The sequence below is a fragment of the Pseudopipra pipra genome, chromosome 2, assembly GCF_036250125.1.
Source record: "Pseudopipra pipra isolate bDixPip1 chromosome 2, bDixPip1.hap1, whole genome shotgun sequence".
NCBI lineage: Eukaryota > Metazoa > Chordata > Aves > Passeriformes > Pipridae > Pseudopipra > Pseudopipra pipra.
Genome location: NC_087550.1, coordinates 104,222,142 through 104,246,505, shown reverse-complemented (window position 1 = coordinate 104,246,505; position 24,364 = coordinate 104,222,142). Strand labels below are relative to the sequence as shown.

General features: G+C 35.9%; 1 protein-coding gene across 3 annotated transcripts in view; it reads left to right on the top strand.

The window, feature by feature from the left end:
- Positions 1–24,364, top strand: part of RPS6KA3 (ribosomal protein S6 kinase A3) — a 76,882-nt gene that overhangs the window by 19,288 nt on the left and 33,230 nt on the right. For 2 of the 3 annotated variants that reach the window (XM_064646758.1, XM_064646756.1), the window contains exons 3-6: positions 15,362–15,478; positions 17,680–17,761; positions 21,718–21,798; positions 22,804–22,883. In XM_064646758.1, the coding sequence (XP_064502828.1) occupies positions 15,362–15,478; positions 17,680–17,761; positions 21,718–21,798; positions 22,804–22,883 (360 nt within the window). Of the gene's footprint in view, positions 1–2,679; positions 2,762–15,361; positions 15,479–17,679; positions 17,762–21,717; positions 21,799–22,803; positions 22,884–24,364 lie in introns of those variants that run through there. The other variant, XM_064646757.1, reaches the window with a different exon arrangement.

Genomic DNA, 24,364 nt, shown 5'->3' with positions numbered 1-24,364 from the left:
TTCTGTAGTGGAGGAGAAGGAAATGCATTGTGCTAGTGGAGTTCTGCAATTCACAGAACTGTCACTGACAGACGTAGCAAATTCCTTTTGTTTTGGAGACAGTTGTTTTGTGATAAACATATATCGTACAAATCCTTATCCAAGACTTTAAGGTAAAGGGAGCAACTTGCTGGAGCAATTTGTCCTTGTTATCACAGACTTCCCTGTTGGGGACTGCTGCCCTCTAACCTGTCTCCTTCTTATGCGAAGGAATATTTAAAAGGGCAAACTCTCTTCTGAGAGGTTCTCAAAATGAGTTGTGTAGCATATATCTTAATGTTTCTGGTTGGCTGGTAGTGCTCTTTGGGAACCGTGCAGGCTGTATTCTCCCAGAACACAAGAAATTTCTTCCACCTGCCGCAGCCCCATGTCAGTTATAGGAGAGCTATTGTTGGGAGGTAACCCCGCTGACCCCTGAGCACTGTGCTTTGTGCTGCACTGGGAGGTCACAGAAAAGGTTTGGGAGAGCAGTGGTTCAGTAATTGTACAAATGTTGCGGTTGAAATGCCTGATTCCTGTCACCCTTTGCAGATACAGCGTGTCTGCAGCAGAGTACACTCATACCCTTACAGCAGAAAGATAAGAAAATGGTCGTTTACCTACAGTATCTTTTCATCTTTAAGGAACACTGTAGTTAGAACAGCTCTTACCACTTACTCTCCATTTCTGCTTTTAGCTGTCCTTGCTACCACAGAGTTTAATTTAGTGATTTGAAGATTCCCGTTCACTCTGCTTTTAGTGTATCTGTTCTTACACAAGGTAGGGCAGAGAGTTTGAATGGTCTTCCATTTATTTATGTAAATTTATTTTACATCTTCAAAGTGTAAACAACTATATTGCTGTTAAACTGCAATTCTTGAGATATTTCAGTTTGGAATGGGGAAGTAGCTGGAAGTTTAAAACAACTGAAGAGAGGAAAGCTTCAGGTAATTTTCTGTACTATTTATGAAATAATTGAAATCCTTGCATTGCAGGAAGCTCCTTCTGCTTGAGAAGCTCTGTTTATCCCAATACAAATATTAAATAATTTTTCATTCTGTGTTAGTGCCGTTGTAGTAGAGACTGCTTCTTCCAAAAAGGCTGTAACACAGTGGGCTGTAAAAAGTACATTGTCAGTGGGGACTTTTGAGCCCTCACTTGAGTCACAAAGTCTTCCTTTGTGCAGTAGCAGTTCCTGAATGCCTGTGTAATCTATAATAATAATTGTGTGTATTCAGTACACAGCATTTAAAAGATTGTCCCTGCAGATGGGACCTAAGAAAAGACCCAGAGAAGTACAAGAGAACATAAAGAGGGAACAATTTTGCTTGTGAGATCCTGATAAAGCCAGGGTCTCTATTTCATCTCTCCAGGTTTAAAGGAAAAGATAGAAACCAACAGTGTAGACAGCCAGGATGTGGTATAGAGATAGAAGCAATGTGTTGTGTCACTTAAATAAATTACTGGCTTTGTCTTCTGACGAGGAATTGAAATATAACAAAAAATGCAGTAATCCAGGTATTTGTTAGAACCCAATCAAGGGAAGCAGTTTGGAGTGTGGGTTTGTTTTAGTGTCTTGTGCAAGCAGTACAGTATTTTACTGTATGCTTCCATTGGTACAGAGTCACTACATGGAGTCACCTGGATCTGTTTATAGCTGTGTATGTGTATATGCCTTTGACTAAAGGTTGTTACTTGCCTTTATTACTTGAAAAAGTCTCCACTAATGGAGCATGTACTGTGCAATTCAGTGGTTTTAATAAATATCAAAAAAGATGAAGATATTGTCAATATTCAGAAAAATAACTTCCATACTAAGTATATAGAGAGATCAAATTAAAAATTTCATCTCTAGCTGTTTGAAGTAATTAGATTGAATTCTAATTCTTAAAAGCATTTGAGATTTTTTTAAAAACATTGAAAGAAACCCTAGGCATCTTTTATTACTCTAAGAAGTTTTTCACCCTCTACACAGCACTATAATATTGGTACATAAGTCAGACATTTGAGATGGGCAATCCAGTTCAAATATTTTTGTAGTCTGCCTTGGCCTATAACATCTGTGTAGCATTTTCCATGTGCAGAATTTCAAAGGGCTAGGCACAAGGTCATTTTGGTCCTCTAACTTTACTCTAGTAAATAAAAACAGTCTTTAAGCATTCTCTGTGTTGAAGTCTAAAATGTAGTGATAGACATTAAAATATTTTGTAAAGTTAAAAATCATAAAAATACAGTTATCACAGATAGGACTTAAAATACTTGTTCTTCTGCTTAACTAGTGAAATGTTGCACAGTAGTGTGATTTCTGAAATAGATGTTGATCTCTTTTGGTATTTTCTGGGAACCAGGAATCAGTAACATCTGCAACTGCATGTTGCTATCAGGCAATCTGCTTAACTTTCCTGTCCTGATCTCTACCAGCATCAGGAACATGAGTACCACTGCTGCTCAGTTTTTCTTTACCACATGTGTGTGCATGTGGAATCAACAGCTTTTCTTTTTTTTTTTTTTTTTTTTTGACCTTTTTTTCGCCCCTTCTCTCTCTTCCCAACCCCCCCTCCTCCCCCGACTGTGTCTGACTTGCCTGACAGGAAATTTTCTAATTGCCGGAACAGCTGGTCACAGCAAAAACACCAGAGTTGGTCTTCCCTGCTAGACTTGGGATCGCTCAGTCAGAAAATCTAAACATCATGGTTTCTTAGTCATGTTTAAGTTCCTGGCTCTACGTGGTCGTTCTATTCGGGTGAGCTTAGTTTTTTATTTAAGAGAATGAGGGGAAAAAGGGAAAGTTTTGCTTTAATTAAACTTCTAATTTGGGAGCAATTTTAGTCTCTCCCTACTTAGGGATCGGTGTTGTTTGGATACAAAGCCTTTTGTATTTTCTTTAAAACAAAAAAAAGTCTGTGGTATGCTCATATTTTGTAGAAGTTTGTAAGGTACCTGCTGATAATTTAGCCTTATTGGGAAATTGTTACCTGTATGTAAATAATGTATAGGCTTATATTTCGGGGGCAGAGGGGGGTGAAGTATGAATTTAGCTGTATATTTCCTCACTGAGAGTCAAATTTTATTTAAAATGTCTGTATTTTTAATAATTAGTGGTTATTTTGATAGTTGCATTGTCATGCATTACTTTAAACTGTAAAATACGACTGTGTGGGGTGACAGTTAAAATAACTCAGGCTTATTAACATCTTAAATTTAGTTCTGAAATGGTATTAAGAACAGTGACACTGTTGCTTGCGTAACAGTTAGTGTTATGGTTATTTCAACTTTTAAGTGTTAATTTAGTCATAGCAAATGTTGAATTTGTATAATTTCTCTTGTTGGGCATATATTTAAACATCAAAAAGTTTGTTTTAAGTTGAGAAAAATTACTAGTGCAATACTGTATCATCCCAGGCACTGTTTCAGAACTATTTAACAATACATGTAAACATTGAACATGACAGAACATTTTATTGTTGAAAGTCAAATCACTTTTCATGTTTCTCCTCCTGTAAGTCTGCAAATAGTTTGCAATGAGGGGGGGAAAATATAATCCTCACGACCTTCTTGTGTAATGTCTTAACATCTTAAGAGAAGGTCTATTAACTTGTAAAAGGGATGGTAATTTAACACCCATTAGTCTGTCTACTGATTTAAACTTTGCAATGTGTATTAGAAAATTAAATTGAATTTTCTTGCCATAACTGAAATGCTAGAACAAGACGTGTATGTAAAAAAGGGAACATAGGCTGCATTAAATCAAGTTTTTTTAATGTAAACCTTATAAATATTTATCAACTCATAGTCCTGAATCATAGTTCTTTTCCACAGGCAACATGAAAGGTATTCTTCAGAAATCTGATCAAAAAATAACATTGTTTTATCTACTTACAGCAGCTCGATTACATTGTCTTTAACATTCTATTGATTTTAAAAGGTTACATAGTGCAGACCAAACTAAAGGTTTTCAGCCCATATAGATTTCAGAATATATTTAGGATATTATCTCACTAAAACAGGATTTCATAGAATAGAGCTGAATATGCTCCTGAATTATTTTTCCTTTTAAGTAATTTCTTTTTGTTTAACTTTGAATTAGTCTTTTAATTGCAATGGTCTGAAATGTTAGTGCTTACAAAGTAGGAACAAAACTTTTATCAAGAGTTACCGGGAAATGGAAGTTCCACCCAATGAGTATTTTTTTCCAATGCTGACAGGCACACTTCAGTTCATGAGAAGTTTGTGGTGCTTGATCAAGAGAGAACTGCATTGCAGAACTGCTTTTGGTGACCAACATGGAACTTCTAAAATGCTTACAGGAATTTCTCAGCTTACCTGCTAAACAACCTACTGCTCGTAGTTCCTTTAGGAAGGAAGGAATAGTGTCCTGCTTCTGTCCTGGCCTTTGTGTTTTCATTCTGAGGAAAGAAGGCATCTTCAGAATTACCTTCCCAGTCTGGTGAGCTGTTTATCCAGAGGGCCTCACCTGTCCTTGGGCTTGTTGCTCTGGAACAGGACTCATTCTCCAAACTCCTGTCTTGCTTCATCCTATAACACCAAAAGGATGGGAGGAGTTCTGTCTCGGTAACCAGGTCTGCAGTCTTCATTATGGGAGTGAGTTGGCTGTGTGGAACAGGCACAGACACAGGCATCCTTCTAGATCTCAACACTGTTGCAGTAGAAAGCCAGAAATCAAAAAGAGTAGAAAGTTAGAGAGTAAGAAATAAATACATAAATACAGCAATTTTTTTCCCTGAAACTAAATATTTGCAAATTTAGTTTGCTTTTAGGAAATCCTGTTTTCTGTCAGGTAAAACAATAGTTGCTGTCTGCAACAAGTGATTTGATGTCAGTCAAAATTGTAACTTTTTCTGTCTTTTAAAAAGATGCAAATACATAAATTATGGAAGCCTATATTTCTAACTTCAAATGTCCATGTTAATTAGGAGTTCTGCTCTACTGTTGCTTTTCTTTGGTAGTAGTGTAAAACAGACAGCATACACAGAATATCCTTAAGTCGGCTTGACTTAATTTTGTGAATGATAGTGCTTTGATTTTTGTTGTATTAGAATAATTGCTACTTCAAAAGCAGAATTTTTAATTTTTAGAACAATTGTTTGTGTATGAGCATACAAGTAATTGTTAGTTCTGTTAAGTGACTCAAATTGAATATTAGTCACAGATATAAGGAGTGGATTTTATTCTATGAGTTAACTCTCTAACATTGCTTACTGAAGTAATGAGAGATTGTGAAGTGCTTATTGGACAGTGAATTTTATTTTTAAGGTAGTTTTTAATTTATAGATAAGAGTATAAAAAGCATAGAATGTATGAATGTATAGAGTGTGCCTGAGATATTTAAAAATACCTAGACTAGTGCACTCCTCACATTTTTAACTCCCATTTTTACCTTTATGAAGATTTCTGTAAGCCCTAATATAAGAGGTAAAAGTAATTGGTTTTCGGTTTGTTGGCTCTTTTTTACTTCAAAAAGCATAGCTCAAAAGGGTTTCATTTCTTCAGGTAATGCTGAAAATTCATCCTATGTTCATAACAAGTTGGGAAAGTAAAAATGCATCTAGGAAACTTCCTGACTCAAGGGAGGGGAGGAAAAGGAAATTATGTATATGAGTTGGGGAACTGTGCCAACATTGAGTCATCCTTTTAGAATCACTTGATATCCAATAAGCTGACTGTCCTTACAGGACATAACTGCTTTATGTGACTTCAGCACCAAGGTTTTAATATCATAGTCAATATTTCAGAAAAGGTTTATTTGATTATATTGATCCACATTATTATGCCTGTGACAGCCAGAAAAATATTTTGCCAAATACAGCAATGTCCAGTAGAGCTCTTATCAGTACATAAAGGCTAACAAAGTAGTAAAAGGAAACCTGCAACTGTGATTGGAGCAGTGTTAAGTGAATTGCTGGGGATTCCATTTTTCTGTTTTCAACCTTATCTTCACTTGTACTGGGTGTTCATGTGCCTCAAGAACGTGCATTTGTCTAAAGGAAGTAAAACATTCCTGAAAAAGATACTGAGAGGGGTGAAAACAAAGCTGCTACTTCAGTAATGAAAATGGAAAAATCTATGTAGCTACATACCCAATACTAACAAATGAAAAATGATACAAGCACTGTCTTTGCTGCTGCTCAACTTTCATGTGAAAAATAAGATTGCAATTAGCTCTTTATTCATTGGATTGACTTTTTTTGAAAATTGTATGGTCAACAGCATAAACTGATTTTAGGGCTGTGATCTTATCTTGAGAGGTGGGTAATGTCTGAGGGGGGGTATTCACCAATATGGGCAATATAGTTCTGACTTAGTTGTTGTGATTAAAGCTATCAAAAAGATTTTTTTTTTCTCTCATTGTGACTGTGTAGAAGTTGAAATTCCAGAACTGTGACCTTTTCTTATGGTAATTCTGGCTGTTTCTCATGTGTAAATTATTCCTATACAAAATAAATACTAAAAAAAAAATTAATATGTAATTTTAAACAGAAACTATTAATGAAATAGTTCCCTGAAGAGTTTCTGATGGAATCCCACCAACAATTTTTAATATATTACTAGTGTCCATTTAGAAAGGAGTATTAAAACCACCAATACTGGCACAGTTAAGTGCTAAATTGTGAATTAAAAAAAAAAGAATCTAGCACAATCCGTGGGAGTGATTTGACTCAGGCAGTGACTCTGGAAGGAGCGATGCCACTGCCTCGGGGTTGGTCCCTCAACAGCTGCGAGCACTGCAGGCAAGGCAGGACTCTCGTGGCTGGGAGTGTGGGGCTAGTGCTTTATGAGCAGCATCACTGGAGGGGCTGATGCAAGGGGCTTCCATAATAACATGAAAAATCAAGTAGTAAAAAATGAAAAATGATTCAGAGAAGACCTTACAAGACCAGGAGCTAGAAAATGAGTTTGTAGTAAAAAATCTGAACAAACTCTTAGGGGGTAAATTAAGTCATAACTGAGTCTGTAAGTAACTATATGTCAAAGATGGTTCTGGTTTGTACCTTCTTAACTCTGTTAAGAGCAGTACAGAATTAACAGGTAAAGGTGAAACCTGGGTAATGCTGGAACCAGGATTATCAGTATTTAAGTTAATTTCTCCAGCAATTACTTAAACTGGCTGAGCTACTATAAAAGGTTTTAATTATTCATTGAGATTAAAATTTATTATTAATCTGCTTATCTAACAATTACATCGAGTCAAAGTCTTAACCTCATTTTTACAGTTTTTGGTCAGCATGTCAACAATGTTTGCTGTCCAGGAAGAACTGTTTTGAATACTGGACCCGTCCAAGGACTTGTTGCATGTATCAGATTTCCCCACCTGGTTTTGCCAAACTTGAGTATGTATAGCCACCTCTGTCCTGGTCATCTGTGCCTCTTATTGGAAAATTGCAGTTTATTTAAAAGCCCTACCGAGAGTCAAGTTGCTTCTCAGTGCTATAAGCAAAGATATTATGTGTTTTTTCCTGTCCAGAAATTGTGTCGTAAAATCCAGAGGTTTTATTTAAAATGAATGTGAGGGTTAATGTTTCATCCTTGTTCCTTTAATATGTCCTTTATTTCATAACTTCCATCTCTGTTAGATGTAACAGAGGTTGGTGTGTGGCCTTTTTCCTTCTTTAACTGTGAAACCTTTTGTTCTGATGTTACAGATTTGGTAACATCCAGTTTTGGTATTTCTTGCTATATTTCGTAGAGCCAGCAAGTGTGCAGAGGGGAAGTTTTTTGATCAGTACTTAGTCATCTGCCAGCTGAAATTCACTGCACTTCTGAGGAGATTTTCACCTTCATCTGGATTGTGTTCTTTTTGTGGGAGAGTGACCGTGCAGCCTTGTTTTGCAGTCCCTTCTGTCCCTTTTAGGAACGGCACATGGGTGTTGTGTGTTATCTTCAGTATCCCTTTCCAGATGCGAAGGACTCAGGACAGTAATTCCTCACATCTCACACAATGAGGACTTCTGGGATTTTCTCAATCCATATATGAACTTTTTTATAAAGAGAAATTTCTCAGGAATCTGTTTCTGAATTTATTATAAGCTTCCTGATGTAAAATTCAGATATGGCAAAGGAGCCGTTTATTTTGTTTAGCCTTTAGCTGCTTCAAAAAGCCTTAATCTATAGGTGTGCATAGCATGTACTGCACATACTTATCTTGGTCTTGATATTATAAAAATTTACCTGCTATATTTTGTTATTCTCTGCATAGTTAACCAGAAAGATATTTTTTTAAAACCCACACTGTTATAATCAAATAAAGCCTTCCTGATCCTTTCCAACCCCAAATCTTTTTTTTTCCTGCATATCTCTGTTAGAGATCTTACCCTGGGGTATCTTGCTTTTGGTTAACTTCCTGTTTCACCTGATTTCAGTTTAATTTCACTGAAGCTGACAGCAGAGGCTCTGCAGTCAGTCTTTCTGTTCAGGATGGGTCCAGTTTACTTTTAGTGTCACATTCCATTTAAACAGAATTCTTTGGATGTCTTATGCTGTAAATGTTTCCTTGTACTTTTTTTCTTATGTTTCCAATTCTCTGTCACTTTATGTTGTTACACCTGTTAAATGTCATCTGTCTGTGGGGCAAATTAAATATACCATTCCATTATAATTATTATTGCAATGAAACTACAATTTTTTTAGATGGCTTCTGTTTTTTCCCTTTGGAATAATCTGTGCATATCATAATTTTAACTTATACTTTCAGTATATTGAAGAGTATACACTCAAATCTTTGTCACTCATCGTGATGAACTAACTATTCTTTTAATAACTGTTATCTAAAGTAGGCTATCATAAAGATTTAAGTGTTTTTTAAATATTGCTACTCATTTCCCAAATCTTCGTTCGCGAAGCCCAGCCATGACTTATAGTCACATAATTTTGAATATCTAGAAAAGGAGAAATCTATCTTCAGGGAATACCTTTCCTAATAAGCATTCCATGCGTGACATACCAGTTTATTCTTTGATGTCCTGTTTAAGTTAATTCACATCTAATTCTTACACATCTTTAAGGGTAAAGTCACTTTCTTGCTGAAAGTGACTCCCGTTTCCCATTTCTGTCCCTGTGAATTGGAATTTCTTTGTCAAGCACTTGTCATGGTGCATGTTTGCACTTGACTTATATCTTTATTCAAGAAGCTGAGACTGAGAATTTTAGGTGCAGTGAGACTCCTGTGGTGTTTATATGTGCTAATATTCCTTATTCTGAATGGCCTTCCTCTTCCTGCTACATGTAAGAGCACAGATCTGATCCTGTGCAGTCTGTTTAGATGATTTAGAGCTATTTCCTTGTGTATTATTTTGCCAATATCAGACATACATTTAAAGATTTTTTTAAAATTATTTTAATCTTTAGTTGGTTGTTTCTCTATCCTTTCTATATAAAATTTGTAGACTAAAGATACTTCCATTTTTTGAGGTGCTATTTAAATTCTAATGAGTGCTTATTGTGTTTTCTCAATTTATCTGATTTAGGTTGTGTCATAAGAGCATATCTCATGGCACTCACAATACTTGTTTTTTTTAAGTGCATGTCTGGCAACTCTCACAAAGTGTCTACAAATGGTTTAAGCTCAGACTCCAGAATTCTCTTACGGCCCCTACTATCACACTGTCTTCAGGATTTGGAAGTTAGAGATAAAAGGGTTGTGTAGTCTTTTTGCTGCTGTATTCATGCTTATTAAAAAAATCCATCTGGCTTATCTAGGACTAATAAAAACAGGTGGAAATTAGAAGCCTGTGAGAACAATAGCAATGATATTGTGGGTGATACTGGTAGCTCTCCTAGTTATCAGTTCAGAGCCCAGTTTACTAATCCTAGACCAGCTTTTCAGTTGCCCCTGGAACATAGTGCTCAGAAAAAGGTCTGCAGGTGACACACTGCTTGTTCTACACAGATGAGTTTATGCCACCCAGCTCTGCATGGGCCACTTCTTTACACAGAACAGTTTTAAGATTACTGAAAATCCGGAAATCTGAGGGGTGAATTGCAGAAGAGTTTATGTATAGATAAACACACGCTTTTCTCTTGCTTTTTCTAGGCTTTTTCATTACTACTGAGAAATACTTACCTAGTAAGGCTCTTCTGCTTCTACTTCCTTTAGGGATTGAAGTCCAATTTCCTTTTAACATGTTATCTAATAGTTGTTCCTGTAATAAGATCTCAGAAACAAATACAAGTATTTTATGTTGCAGCAGAGTTAGTTTAACCTTGAATTTAAAAGTGAAGATAAAAATAATTCTCATATATTCAATTACTAGAAGCAAACTGAGTGTTTAATGTTCATTAAGTACCTAAAATATTGAATTTTTTTTTCCTCCAGCAACATGATTAGACTATTATTTTTATAGCCTAATAATGGTTAAATATTTTTTCACTGCTTGCCTTGAAGGTGTCTGTCCTTTCTTTCACTGACAAGCATGTTTCCTATTCTAATTTGCTTGGTGCTGCAATGTCTCTTTTTTTTTTTTTTTAAGCTTTTCTCTTTCAGATTTGATTTGTCTGTGGAATACAGTCCATTCAGTGTTCTTTCCTATGTGTGTATGCTTTCCTGTAGTAGACATACATTGTGAGGTGCATTACTAAGAGGTTACTTATACTGAGATACTGCCCAGAACGGTTCTGACATGCAGACTACATCAGTACAGGGAATTATTTTGGAATGGTGGTGTTTTCAATTCACATTCAAACTTGTTTGTCACTCACTTCCCTTCAAGGCCAATGTTGATTTAACACTATTACATTGTTGAGGAAACTGAGGGTTATGTTACCTTGTGTTTGTTTCCTTGCATTCTATATTTAGTTTCACTATAATGGTAGCCGGTAGCAACCACTTTAAGTTGACTAACATGGGTTGTTGTTTTTCTTTAAACGGCTTTCTGTGACCCTTTTACTTTCTTGTGTGAAGAAGGCCTTGAGAGAGCTGTGTGTCTAGAAAAGGAAATTATGTCTTGAGACTTTCAATTAGACATTGTGGCAGTGTAATGTTTGATAAGAGGGAACTTTACAACCTTATAAATAACAGAAATAAAATGTAGGCAGTAGAGTACAGTTGTAACTGGAAGGAAGATCCCACCATTGCAAAGGACAGATCACTGGTGAGTGAATGTCTGTACACATCTGAAAGTTGTCAGGGAATGAAAGAAAGGAGAGGAGAACCCAAGTATTTCAGCACCTTATATGTCATCTCATTTATTTTGAATTCGTCACATGGGACAAATGTTTTTACCGTTTCTCAGGGAATGATCAGAGATGGACCTTAAGCCAAATTCAGTACCAGACAGAATGGCTGGCTTCTCTTCCAGCTTCCTCTAAGATGCCATCTATCATCTGATGTAATTAGTGCAGTTGGTTGACAAATGGAGATCTCCTTCTACAATGTGTAAGACTTGCATTCTAATTCAGGTAGATAGTGGGTACAGCGAGGGTTGATTACTTCTGCATATAATTTGTGTTCTATAAAAGGCTTAGCTTTTGTATTTTTAACTGCATTTGCAAAACACTGTTTAGGTTAAAATAAGATACATTCAGCAGTTATGTCAGAAAAGGAAACTGCAAATTTGTGGGCAACTATTCATCATAAATCTTCCTCCCAAACATGTTTTATGGACAAGCTACTAAAGTAGGATATTGTTTGAGTTCCTTTTTGTTTAAAACAGAGTTGGTTTAGGTCTGCCTTTTATGGACTGAGGAGTATCTGAACCCTGAGAAACTGCAAAGGCTGGGAATATTCTCTTAGTATCAGGAATGTGAAGTGGTGGTTTGGGGTTTGTTTTGGTTTTTAGAGGGTGCCCAAAATAACCACTGGAAAGTTGGTTGCATAATATTGCATCGTATTCAAAAATAATAATTCTGTTTGTGTATAGAGAGGAAGTTAATATATTTTCTTTTTCATTTCTTGTTCTTGTTGAGTTTTGTAATGCTTTAAAGCAATATAAAATCATAGAATGGTTTGGGTTGGAAGGGATCTTAAAGATCATACAGTGTCAATCTCCCTGCCATGGAGGACCAGGCACTTCCAGTAGATCAGGTTGCTCAAAGCCCCATCCAGCCTGGTCCTGAACACCTCCAGGGATGGAGCATCCACAACTTCCCTGGGCAATCTGTTCCAGTGCCTTACCACCCTCACAGCAAAGAATTTCTTCCTAATATCTGACCTAAATTTTCCTTCTTTCAATTTGTACCCATTACTCCTTGTCCTGTCACTACAGTTCCTGATGAAGAGCCCCTCTCTGGCTTCCCTGTAGGCCCCCTTCAGATACTGGAAGGTTGCTGTGAGGTCTCCACACAACCTTCTTTTCTCCAGGATGAACAGCCCCAACTTTCTTAGCCTGTCTTTGTAGGGGAGGTGCTCCAGTCTTCTTATCAACTTCATGGCCTTCCTCTGGACTTGTTCCCACAGTTCCGTGTCCTTATGTCCACCTTGCTTTGCCTCCCTGAAGGAAGTAGATAACAGAAAGATTTGAGGAAGTTGTTTCACATGTTTTTTTACTTTCCCAAGATTCCCAGGGAGCAAATAGATAAAACAGTAAAGCAGAAGTGGATCAAAGTATCTGAAGCAATATGTACTTGGCAGTTTGTTTCGCTGTGCTATTCTATTCCTCCCTTGGGATTCTGTTAGATTGCAGTGGGTGGTTTCAGTAGTATGTAATCCAACTGATCACATACTAATTTAAAAGATAAAACTGCAAATGTTCACCAGCAAATTATTCCTTTGACAAGTTAAAGGAAACAATGTTTCTTTCAGACTCTGTAAAGATTCACCCTTGAGTCAATGATGGTAGCATTTTCTCCTGAAAGGAAAAAGAAGTTTAGGTTTATTAGATGGAGTACTCAGCATGCCTGTGTGCACACACATGCAAAATTTTGATTGTCTTACAATGGAAACTGGCACCTAAACTTACTGGTCATCTTGGATTTGTCTTGTGTGCTAAAACTAAGTACTTCACATTACAATATCTTTTTTCATTTCTTGATTTTAAAAGTTGCCAGGATGTTCTGTGCCTTATTCCAAATCATGTGCTGGATTTTTTATGTATGTACACACTCTCACACATACATGCTCAGGGTTTCTTATATGCTGCTTGTTTACAGCTTTGGCTGTAATCTTTTGAAAAAGAATTGTCAGTCTGGGAGAAGGATGTGTTGGAACATGCTGACATGGATGGACAGTTGCTCTGCATTTATACACAGTGTTGAAATGACCAGATGCAAAAGGATACTTTCAGCATTAATTCATGCACATAAATTTTGCAGAATACTTGAAAAACTTATAAATCAGCGCTTCAGAAACACAGCTTTAGAATTCTGCCTCTACTAACCCATCACTGTGACTAATCAGTGCACATTTGGGTGCATACAGATGAAGCAAAAGTCTGGAGCAAGGAAGACATACCCTTGGAAGCAAATCATAGAATATCCTGAGGTGGAAGGGACCCATCAGGATGGTTTAAGTCCAGCTCATGGTCCTGCACAGGACAACCCCAAGATCCCACCATGTGCCTGAGAGCATTGTCCAAATACTTCCTGAACTCTGTCAGACTTGGTGCCATGACCACTTTGCAGGGAACCCTGTTCCAGTGAAGTGCCCTCTTCCACCCTCTGAGTGAAGAACCTTTTCCTAGTATCCAACCTAAACCTCCCCTGATACAGCTTCAGGCTGTTCCCTCAGGTCCTGTTGCTAGCCAGGTTAGGGAATACTTTAACAAACTGGGTGTACACAAGTCTGTGGGCCCTGACAGGATGCACAAGTGCTGAGGGACCTGGCAGCTGCCACTGCATGGCCACTCTTGATTATTTTCTAATTGTCATCATGACTGGAAGAGATGACTGAGGACTGAAGGAAAGCAAATGTCAACTCCTATCCTCAAAAAGGACAAGAAGGAGGATGCAGGGAACTACAGGTTGGTCAGCCACACCTTAATCCCCGGGAAGGTCATGGAAAAGCTTATCCTAGAAACCATTAGCCTGTACATGAAGGACAAAAAGGTAGCTGAGGTCATTCAACATGGATTCACAATGGTGAAATCATGTTCAACGAGCCTGAAGGGAGGGATTGAGGCAATGGGCAAAAACAGAAGCATGGGAGGTTCAGTCCGAACATCAGGAAACACTTTTTCACTCTGAGAATGACTGAGCACCAGCACAGGCTGTCCAGGAAGGTTGTTACCGTCCTTGGAGGTATTCAGAAGGTGCCTGAATCTGGTCCTGACAACTGGCTCTCGGTGGCCCTGCTTGAGCAGGGGGATTTAGATAAGGTGATCTCTAGAGGTCCCTTTTAATGCCAGCCAGTCTGCAATTCTGTGAAATAGGTCTAAGAGTTCCTCCTTATACAGAGGAAAAGTGTTCTCAGATTTATTTTATTTACTGTAACCTACAGAAGAAATAGAGAATGCACAAGAAGTTGACATTGTAGTCATAGTAGATCACTTTCTGTACGTCCACTTACAGTCCTTTGCATTATGTGTGTTAATGCCTAGATAGATCTACAGATGACATTAACAAGTGTGCTTACTTCACTTATTTTCGAACAGTTGCTGATAAGTTCTGAAGTTTTTTTCTTGTGTGGCAAGGAGCGTCACTTTTCAGAGGATTTCCAAATTCAGTGCAGAAAACACTGAATTAAGTGCAGAGCACAAAAAGACTAGAAGCTTCACTGCTGCTTAGAGCTTTCTGGTGACCGGTTTCTCACAGAAGGGGAAACGCTGCAGACTGGACAGCTTTTACAAGATAGGATCTTCTTGCGAAGAAAGGCAGTTAGATTCTGTTCCACAATAGAATTTTCTCAGTGGAAGGTGGAGAATTTATTGCTGCTGAAGTGGGAGTGGAGGATGTGCTGCTTTACATGGAAATGTCTTGAGTCTTGCACTGTCTTATAAAGGTGCGTCACTGCAGCATAGTGGTCCTCATTTAAGTGTTAAAAAGGAGGGCTTTCCAAAGATATCCAATCCATTGATGCATTTTAGGTGTGCTTTAAGAGGTTTAAATTCTTAAGAAGATTGGTTTCCATTAATGGTTGTAAATCTGGAACAGAGATATGAACCAAATAATATGGACCTAACCAAAAAAGCATGGGAATTGCTGACTTGTTTTGTCTGCTGTCTTATTGTTTGGAGACTGATACATCCCTGAAAGTTTAAGCCATGTTGTTACTGAACTAATGCTGCTTGTGTGCTCTATTTATGCAAATAGCATTGCACAGTGGTTTTTGCCTACATTTGGAAGCGTCTAGTTTGTTGAGTTCAGTGGCACTGGTATTTTTCAACATATTGTGAATTTATAAACCTAGGAAGATGCACCATTAATGTAAATTTATTCCTCTGTTTTCCTCTGTCAGGAAGAAGGAAGTATCAAAGAAATTGCAATAACTCACCATGTAAAAGAAGGACATGAGAAAGCAGACCCTTCACAGTTTGAACTTCTGAAAGTACTTGGACAAGGATCCTTTGGAAAGGTTGGTAACTGAACTCTTGTGGAGCCAGTTACTCAGGAATATGGCATTGAATATTGGGAGTGAAATATTTAGAACAGCCACAGTCTTGCATTAAGGCAATGTTGCAAGTGAAAACTGCTTTCTAAATTAGTGCTAATGAGGCACTGTAATTGTGGCAGATCTTTTTAAAGCAGTATTTTTTTTTCTAGTTTGCATGATATGTAGATTTCAAAGTTTCGATAGAAAAATTGGCTTGATATGGAATAATTGGGTATTCACTGTTAAAATGGAATGTCATTTTTCTATAACTGCTCTGCTGTGTTTGAGGGGGTGAGGGTTGAAAGGTTTTTTTGATAAGTATTCCTAGTTGCTAACTTGCTAATGGTAGGTCATCATTAGTACAGAAGCTATAGCAGAATTTATTTTTGTGGCAGATTGTAATTGCAAGGAACAGATTTTAGGCAGTAATGGCTGCTGAAGTAAACATGATACACCCTAGTCTTGTTCATGCTGGTGTTATCTGTCATAATTTAGTTAAGGTACAATGTGCCTTCATATTTATCTAAACATCTGTAAAGACTCAATGTTTCTAGCATTTGGTAACTGCTGTTCACACTGAGATCTCACTAGGCACACAAGATTTATACTTTTAGTTGTCCAATCCCAACTTGAAAGCAAAACTTTAACTTCGTATGGACTGAATGGAATATGTAATGAAAGACAACAGAGCCTTTACATCGACTTTCAGCCCTAATTGCAATTCTGAATGTGATGTTAAGCTCTAGCATATAAAGCCAAATCCATCTTGGATATGGGACAAAATTAGAATAATATATCCAATTCTCTTTTGGTGGTAGGAAGTTACTGTTAGTCACATTATTGTTCCAGTTAGGTTTGGAAATTTAGATGCTTAGAAACTATAAAATTTTGTACTCAAACTAGCAAGAATTGACTGAGAAACCTGATTCTAAAAGTTTGATTTAATCCAGAATCATGACAAAGTTTTCATTTGAAAATCTTCAGATCGGGAGAAGTTAATCATTCATGGACAAGGAAATGTAAGCTCATAAATGATCATTTCAGCCATCATTTTTTATTGATGTTACTAAATTCAGTACTATAACAGGGGTGTGGGGAGAGGAATGTGAGTTTTGAAAAAGCAAAAATAATGAACTGTCTAGATGACTCAGTTTTGCAAAAATGCCAATCTTGTCCTCAGTTGTCTTAGCCTTTGTGCTAAAATTATTAATATTAAATTAATATTAAAAAATCCATAATTCCTTTGTTCTAATAATTTGTGAATGTATCACTGTGTCCCATTTAGTTTAAAAGGAGTAAGTCTGAGTGATTTTCAACATTTCTTGATGATGTTCTGGTAATCTCTGGATAGTGCAAATGGTTGTTAACGTGAGAATTGGGTACAAAAACAGACATAAAACTGCTTTCATATAACATGTTTAATCTTGTCATGTACCAAAACATGTATCTGTAATTTTTTCATAAATAAGCAGATAACCTGTGGCAGGTATATTTTTTCTTTTTCATTTCTAAATCTAAAATTTGGCTCTGCTGGAATTAATTTTGTGTTGAGGTTATTAAAGACAACCTCATTATACTGAAGAAGGAAATGAAACACACTTTAATTGTGGCTGGTTGTCCTTTATTGGTAACATGCAACACTCATCCAAAACATGTAATAAAAAAATGTTTTTGTGACACAAGAGGTCAGTCTTATAATTTTATAAGTTATTTTTTGAAAGTTATTTATTACAAATTGATTCATGTAGGTTTCTGGATCAAATTTTGTTCACACGTTTATCATCATATCTGACAATTATTTTACTAGCACATTTGATGGGCCATCTTATGAATTTCAATAAGATAAAACTAGAGATTAATTTTTAAAAAGCTGGATGTTGTGTTTCAGATTTGTATGAGCTTCTGAGAGAATCCAAATTCATACTTTTTCTTTTTTTAACTCACTGAAATCAATTAGTTTGCCAAATTAATTTTGGTTTAACTTATCTTGAATGAAACTTTTAGATTACGAAATGAAGGAGTAGGAGAAAGTTAAAGGAATTTTTTGTTTGGATTTGCAGAATATAAAATTGTCAAATTGAGTTTCATTGAAATCATACTGACTACTTGAATTTCATAGCAAAATACATTAACCTGAGTTGCTTTTATTTTCTTTTAAGAATTCTTTCTAATTTTTAATGCAGGTCTTCCTTGTCAAAAAAATCTCAGGATCAGATGCTAGACAGCTTTATGCAATGAAGGTATTGAAAAAGGCCACCTTGAAAGGTAAGCATTGTTTAGAGAGAGGGAAGGAAAAAAGACAAGATAAATAGGGGCCATTCTACCAAAACCTAATCTTAACACAGATGCTGTTCTGCAGATTGTCTTACAGCTTTCTTCTATCAAACAGCAAATAGCAGAATACACTGCTTTGTGTTGTAAACCTGGAAGGATTCAGTAACAACAGGACTATGTTGGTAGTTATAGGGGAAAGTAGGTTCCTTTCCTTTCCCCACTGCCTTCCTCAGGTGATGGTGGTTTGATAGAGTAGTTGTGTTACATCTGCCACCTGACCTGCTCTGAGCTCTTACTTGAAACTTAATATCCTTCCGTTTTTCATTTGCTGTGTATCACCAAGGATACAGTTAATGCCTTTTGCTCAGTTTATAATTAGGTCATGATATTTAAAAGTGCATTGTATCAGCTGTTTAATTCTAAAAGTTCTAAGCACGGGAGTTAAAGTCTTGTTTTTTAAAACGGACATACACAGTACATTTGCCCAAAGTTTTTGGCACTTGTTCTGGATGTAGAATGTATTTTATAAAATCTTAAGTAAGTCCTTTAAGTTACTTGACCAAAAATGTGTTGTAAATTGATCTGTTTCTTGGGTGGTTTTGGTCTTGAATAGTATCAGTAGAAAGTTAAGTTTAAGCCTGAACAATCTCAATTCTGTCTCGGAGAATTCTATAAGAAAAAAGAAACAATGTAATTTTTTACAGTACATTAAAGTGAAGGTCATCTTTCACACTAATACCTTAACAAGAATGTTTGCTTGTTCTTTTATGCCATTATTTAGTACTCCTGTCTATTTGAAGTTCTGATTCATGACTGCACTGAACTTGCAACGATAATTTTGGGATGGTCCCAACAACTTGTAGTGCTTTTTTGCCTATGTTATTGATTATTATATTGATTTTCAATTTTAACATACAGTTTATAGAACAGCAAAGGGAACAAAAACTCTCATTGAATTGTGAACATCTGCTAAAATGTTGAACCTGATTTTTTTTTTACTTAAGATCTTGTGCTGAATATCTCTCACAGTTCTCATTATATAAAAACTATTACAGAGAGTATGTTTTTGAACAGTTTCCTATATTTTGATTCCTTTGTGTGTTGTGGCACGTGTCATTCTCATTATTTACTTCCTATTTTTCTGAAATTGATTTCCACTCATTTAAGGTACATTAATATCCTCAAGAGCCTTTCATTCTCCAGCCTGTTAATAGCTCAGGACTGGTCAAAGGTCATTCAGCAGTTGCTTTTTTAAGATGTTTGAGGGCTTCTCTTCATCACCTTTTGATTGCAGTTTAACCTTATGTGTGAAAATTACAGTCCAAGCTGTGGATCTGGTCTTGCCTACAGATGGCAGAGACTGATAAATACTGAAATTGGCAGCTTGACTTTTAATTGAAAAAGGGGACTCTTTGAGGCACTAAGAATTCAAGGATGCCACGGTTCTCAACACTTTGTATCTGAATTTTCAGATGCTTTTATGTGCTGTTTGGTTGTGACTCATGTTTTAGGAAGAGCAGAGTTGCAAGCAAATGAGGGTTACTGTTGAAATTTTAATATGAAATTACCTGGATATAATCCTATTTTCTATAATTGCAACAGTTTTTGATATATAATACTATATTTTTAAATAATACAGTGTGTTACTTGAATTGTCTGTGGTTCTTGAGCTCTTTGAAGTCTATTTCATAAAGTTATTTTTGTATTCTAAAATTAAAGATAATGCCCTTTAAGACCACACTTAAAAGCAGTGTGCAGGATTCACAAGTCAAATTTAGAGAGAATATTTTCATGGGAATACAACTGTATTAGCCAGAACACATAGATGTAACTACACAGTCCAACTTTTTAATGTTTAGGGCAAATCTAAGCATAAACACAACTTTGTTTACTGCAGAGACTAGTTTATTAATATACTCTGATAGAAGGTATCATCTTTCAGTGCCCCTTTATGATGGGGAGAGAGAAAGAAACAAGACCCGATCATTGCTGGAGAGTCTGGCATCAGATGTGTTAAGAAAAATCAGTACTTCCAATAGTATGCTAATGGAAACTATATTCAAACAAAGGTCAGATGTCAGGTCAAATAATGGCTGATACTAATATCTGAAATGAGCTCAGTTCTTTACACTTTTTGTGCTTGAAATTTTTTAAGTGTGTACTTTTTCTAGCTCTCCAGAAATAAGGCTTGTTATCCATATAACTGTTCCATAGCTTCAGACACTTGAAAGTCTTAAAACTTTTTTCTCAACTGAACCTTCCTAAAAAAAAAAAGAATATTCTGAATTTCAATTTTGTAATTCAGATGAACTACTGAAACAGTGAAACTACACAAATGTCTTGTGACATTTTCACGACTTTAGATGCGAAGGTCAAAATCTAAATGTGATGTTTGCTCTGTGTTTGCTGAGCCCTTATTTCATGTCCTTCATTTTTAGGAATCTGTTCTGCAGGGAGATGGAAACTTGATAGCTTTATTAATTCATGAAAATGTATCTATATAACTTTTTCATAAGTACCTATATTATTGTTAATGCCTATTTCTGTGAAAAGATAGATAAACTTTCTAAGGACCCTTTTGCTTCTTGTCTTTTTTTTTTTTACTGCCTTGTTATGTTTTAATATGTGAGAACTCTAGCTTGTTAGCTGTACAAGGAGTGCTGTCAACTTAAACTTTGGAGTGGATTTCATTGTTCTGGGGTGCTTCCCTCAGGTAGATGTAACATTTGTGAAAGGAGCAGTAACAAAATGTAGATTGAGGGAAAGAAAGAGAAATGCAGCATCTTAAACCACTGAAAGCAAACTCTGATAGCTCTCACCTGTCAAGAGCTCTGAATTGTGTCTCTGTCCTGGCTGATTTGAAGCTTGAGGTGTGAACCAAGCCCGGACTGGGGTGGCAGGGGAGTTGTGGAGGACACAGCTGAAGCAGGTGCTGTGCTCAGCTGCCCATCCTCCCCGAGTCCATGTGTTGCCAGCACTGGGATGTGGTGCAGCTGCACGTGATGCCCTTTTGAGTTTCATCTGTCGTGGCGTAGGAGCCACATCCAGTTCTGAGCTACCAGGGTGGGACAGCACAGGCAGCTTGAGCAGCAACTGCTTTGATGTCTGATATATTACTCCATGCATGTTTACTCCAAGTAAATGCTCTGAAAATCAAAAAGATTGTTGGAAGTGTACACTGTTGAATCAGTTGTACTTTTATTTTAAGTTCATAATAAAGAAAGGAAATGAAAAAAAAATTCCCTTCCAAATTGTGAAGGTACTTAATATCCTAATAGGGCAAGTTATTCGAATGAGTTAAACCACTATAAACATCTTTATGGTAGTATAATTGTATTTATAAGTTTGTTTTGCTCTAACTTTAATTCTCTGTGCTTTTTAACATTAGAGAAAATGGCTATGTTTTCTGTACATAGCTGTGGCAGTTAGAATCATAGAATCATAGAATTGATTGGGTTGGAAAAGACCTCCGAGATCATCGAGTCCAACCCTTGGTCCAAATCCAGTCCATTTACTAGATCATGGCACTCAGTGCCACGTCCAATCTGTGTTTAAAAATCTCCAGGGATGGTGAATCCACCACCTCTCTGGGCAGCCCATTTCAAACATTAGTTTTGCTCTAATGTTTAAGAGGATAACTAAGTACAGAGCAGACTGAAGGGTAGATATGTTTTCTCACGTGCTTTTGTTAAATTTATTTGCCCAGCATCAGGTTTTGTCAGTAGCACAAACTGAAGAAGATTGAAATGCATGAAGATATTTATCAGAAAACTCTGAACTGTGGAATAAATTCTCTCTCAATTCCCTTCTGTGTAAGGTAGTACACAACTGCAGGCAGTTGTAATATTACAGGATACAATGTGAAGTACATCAGGAAACATAGGAGAAGTACTGATTCATAGTGTAAATATTTTATTTTTTTTAATGTTGCTCATGTTCTGTTGTAGTTCGAGATCGGGTCCGGACAAAAATGGAACGTGATATCCTAGTAGAAGTTAATCATCCTTTTATTGTCAAATTGCATTATGGTGAGTTGCATAAAAATTCATTTTTATAGCATAAAAATGGGTGTTTGTCAAGATAGTACCCTAATACTTGCTTTGTGATTCTGAGAGTCATAGAACATTAGTGTGCTAAGTCCCGATTGTGCAAAGACTTGCTGTGTAGTAATTCTCATGCAAAGCAAGCACATGGCAGGCTTCATGTAGTCTTAAATCTTTATAGGACTGAAGAGTCTGTAGCCCTTTGTGCTATTAAAAAGCAGTTATTAATAACTAGCAATTCTTTTCCAAAATTACCAATCTTTATTATGTCCTACTTTAAGTTATTTCTTTTAGTTGCTTTGCTTAGTCTGTAGAAAACAGATGCAATGGCATTACTTCCAGTTGCATCAAAATTGGTGGGAATGTGCCTTTTAATTTTAATAGTATGGGCAATTGGAAAAAAATACTTATGTGGAAGATGGGAGGATATCACTACTCTTAACCTGTTGTGCAGAAAGTAACGTGAAATAAATGATAGAAAAGTCTCTGGTGTGGTTTGGGTTTTCTTCAGTTCATTTTTCCTTTAGGATCCATTTTTTCCTGTAGTTCAAACCTCATATCTCTCTCTCTGATCTGTCTTAAATAATGTACTTTTCACTATTTTATTCTTCTGCAAACTAGACAATCTCTTAAGCTGAGTTTCTAGAGTTTTTAAAATAGGTGCATTAGTTACTAGTTTGCCCTTTTAAATCTAGCTTGTTACTTCAAAATCTGGAATTAAATGCTGACTAACCTAAATAAAATTTATTTTTTTAGAAATTTCATTGGTGACTTGCTTTACTTTGACAAGACATAGGAGTTACTTGGTCCATGATAGAGGACCAGTTACTTAATTCATTTAAATACATTTTTTCATTAAATACATTTTTCCCCAAAGGATAAATAAGAATTCATTTTGGTAATGAAAATAAGGGTGAATTATTTGGTATGCTATTTTTCTGATTGTGGGTAAAATTAGATAATGTTTACTTTTTTAATTGATCTTTTCAGCTTTTCAAACAGAAGGGAAGCTATATCTTATTTTGGATTTTCTCAGGGGAGGAGACTTGTTTACACGTTTATCCAAAGAGGTAAAGTTTTTTAATTTGAAAAATTGTCTATTGATAAAATTTGATTATAAATTGTCTGTAGACAAATAGGAGAGTTTACTTTTTAAATTTGGTTTTCATTGAATAAAATTTTAATCTCTTTTTAACCACCTATGTTTTTTGTTTGGTTGGGTTTTTTTCACAAAGCAGTTACTTTGTGAAAAGGTAATTTACATTATTTCTGAAAAAAAGGCTTAGACAAGCAGCCTTTCTGTGCTGCTTATATACCTGATAAAGTTTTCTTCTCTTATTGCTACCATGTTTAAATATAAGATTCAGAAAGAGCATGGTTTTATATAAAGTAACTGTATTCAAATTAACTGATTTATGTCTGGGTTTAATATCCAGAATTCAGTGTCAAATAAGATCTTTTTCAATTTACATATGAATGCAAAATCACATTCTTTATAAATACTGAAAAAGCAAGAATTGTATTCCACTTATTTTAGTAATTTTCCAACAGTTAACGTTTTGCTTTTGTCATGATGGTGATATCTCTGTGTAGATATGGGAAATAATAACCTTGAAGAGTTTCATTACCTCAAAGTAATTTGATTATAATTCCTAAGAAGTGTTAACATTTAATATATCGTATTTTAAAAAGATTTTTTGGCCATCACTCATGCAAACACTTGAAACAATATATGTTGATAGAGATATAAATAGATCCAATATATATCTGATAACCTAGATTTGTAATTGTAGTTACCTTCCATTTTCCCTTGCTACGAGAGTATCTGGGACAATTGGGTGACCACTGCAAAGCTACATGGTTATTAAAAGGAGAGTAGAATGCAATGCATTTTGTGTATAGATATATCTTCATTTCTATGCTGACCACATATATTATTACATGTATTTTGGTGAAACCATCTATTTCAAGTTGTTTCTTGTAGTTTGTTTTGCCACAGATAAGTAAAATGTTAAAAAACTTGGATACTTTTCTCTTGAAATCCCTAGTTCATTCTTGATTCCCAAGAAAGGGTGTATATTTGTTTCTTGCTGATGACTTTTTCATTTTGAGCCACTGAAATTTTATAAAACTTAATATGGTTAGATATGAAATATCACCATAGGTACCTGAATCTAAGAGAAATATTCATAAGTGATGAGTGAAATGGGTATGCTGGAGGCAATTAATGTTGTCCTCATATCAATTCCTGTGATTTTAAAATAGATCAGATGAACTAAAAGTTGCTTTTTCCCTATTGACTACAAAGGGAAAAGTGATTAATTCAAAGCTAGAGGTCTACACTGCAGATGTTTGAGGTTAGGAGAGAAGAATTCTGTGCAATGCTTTTAAAGAACGTAGTGTGGGTGTATTATCCTCATGAGATCTTATTCTTTGAGCTTTTAAACGTTTCTTATAGAAATTTCCCTTCTTGAATGTGCCTGTACTAAATATTGGCTCTTTTGTAGAAGTAATATCAGCAACAACCTTTTGTACCAGCTTTGGTATCACT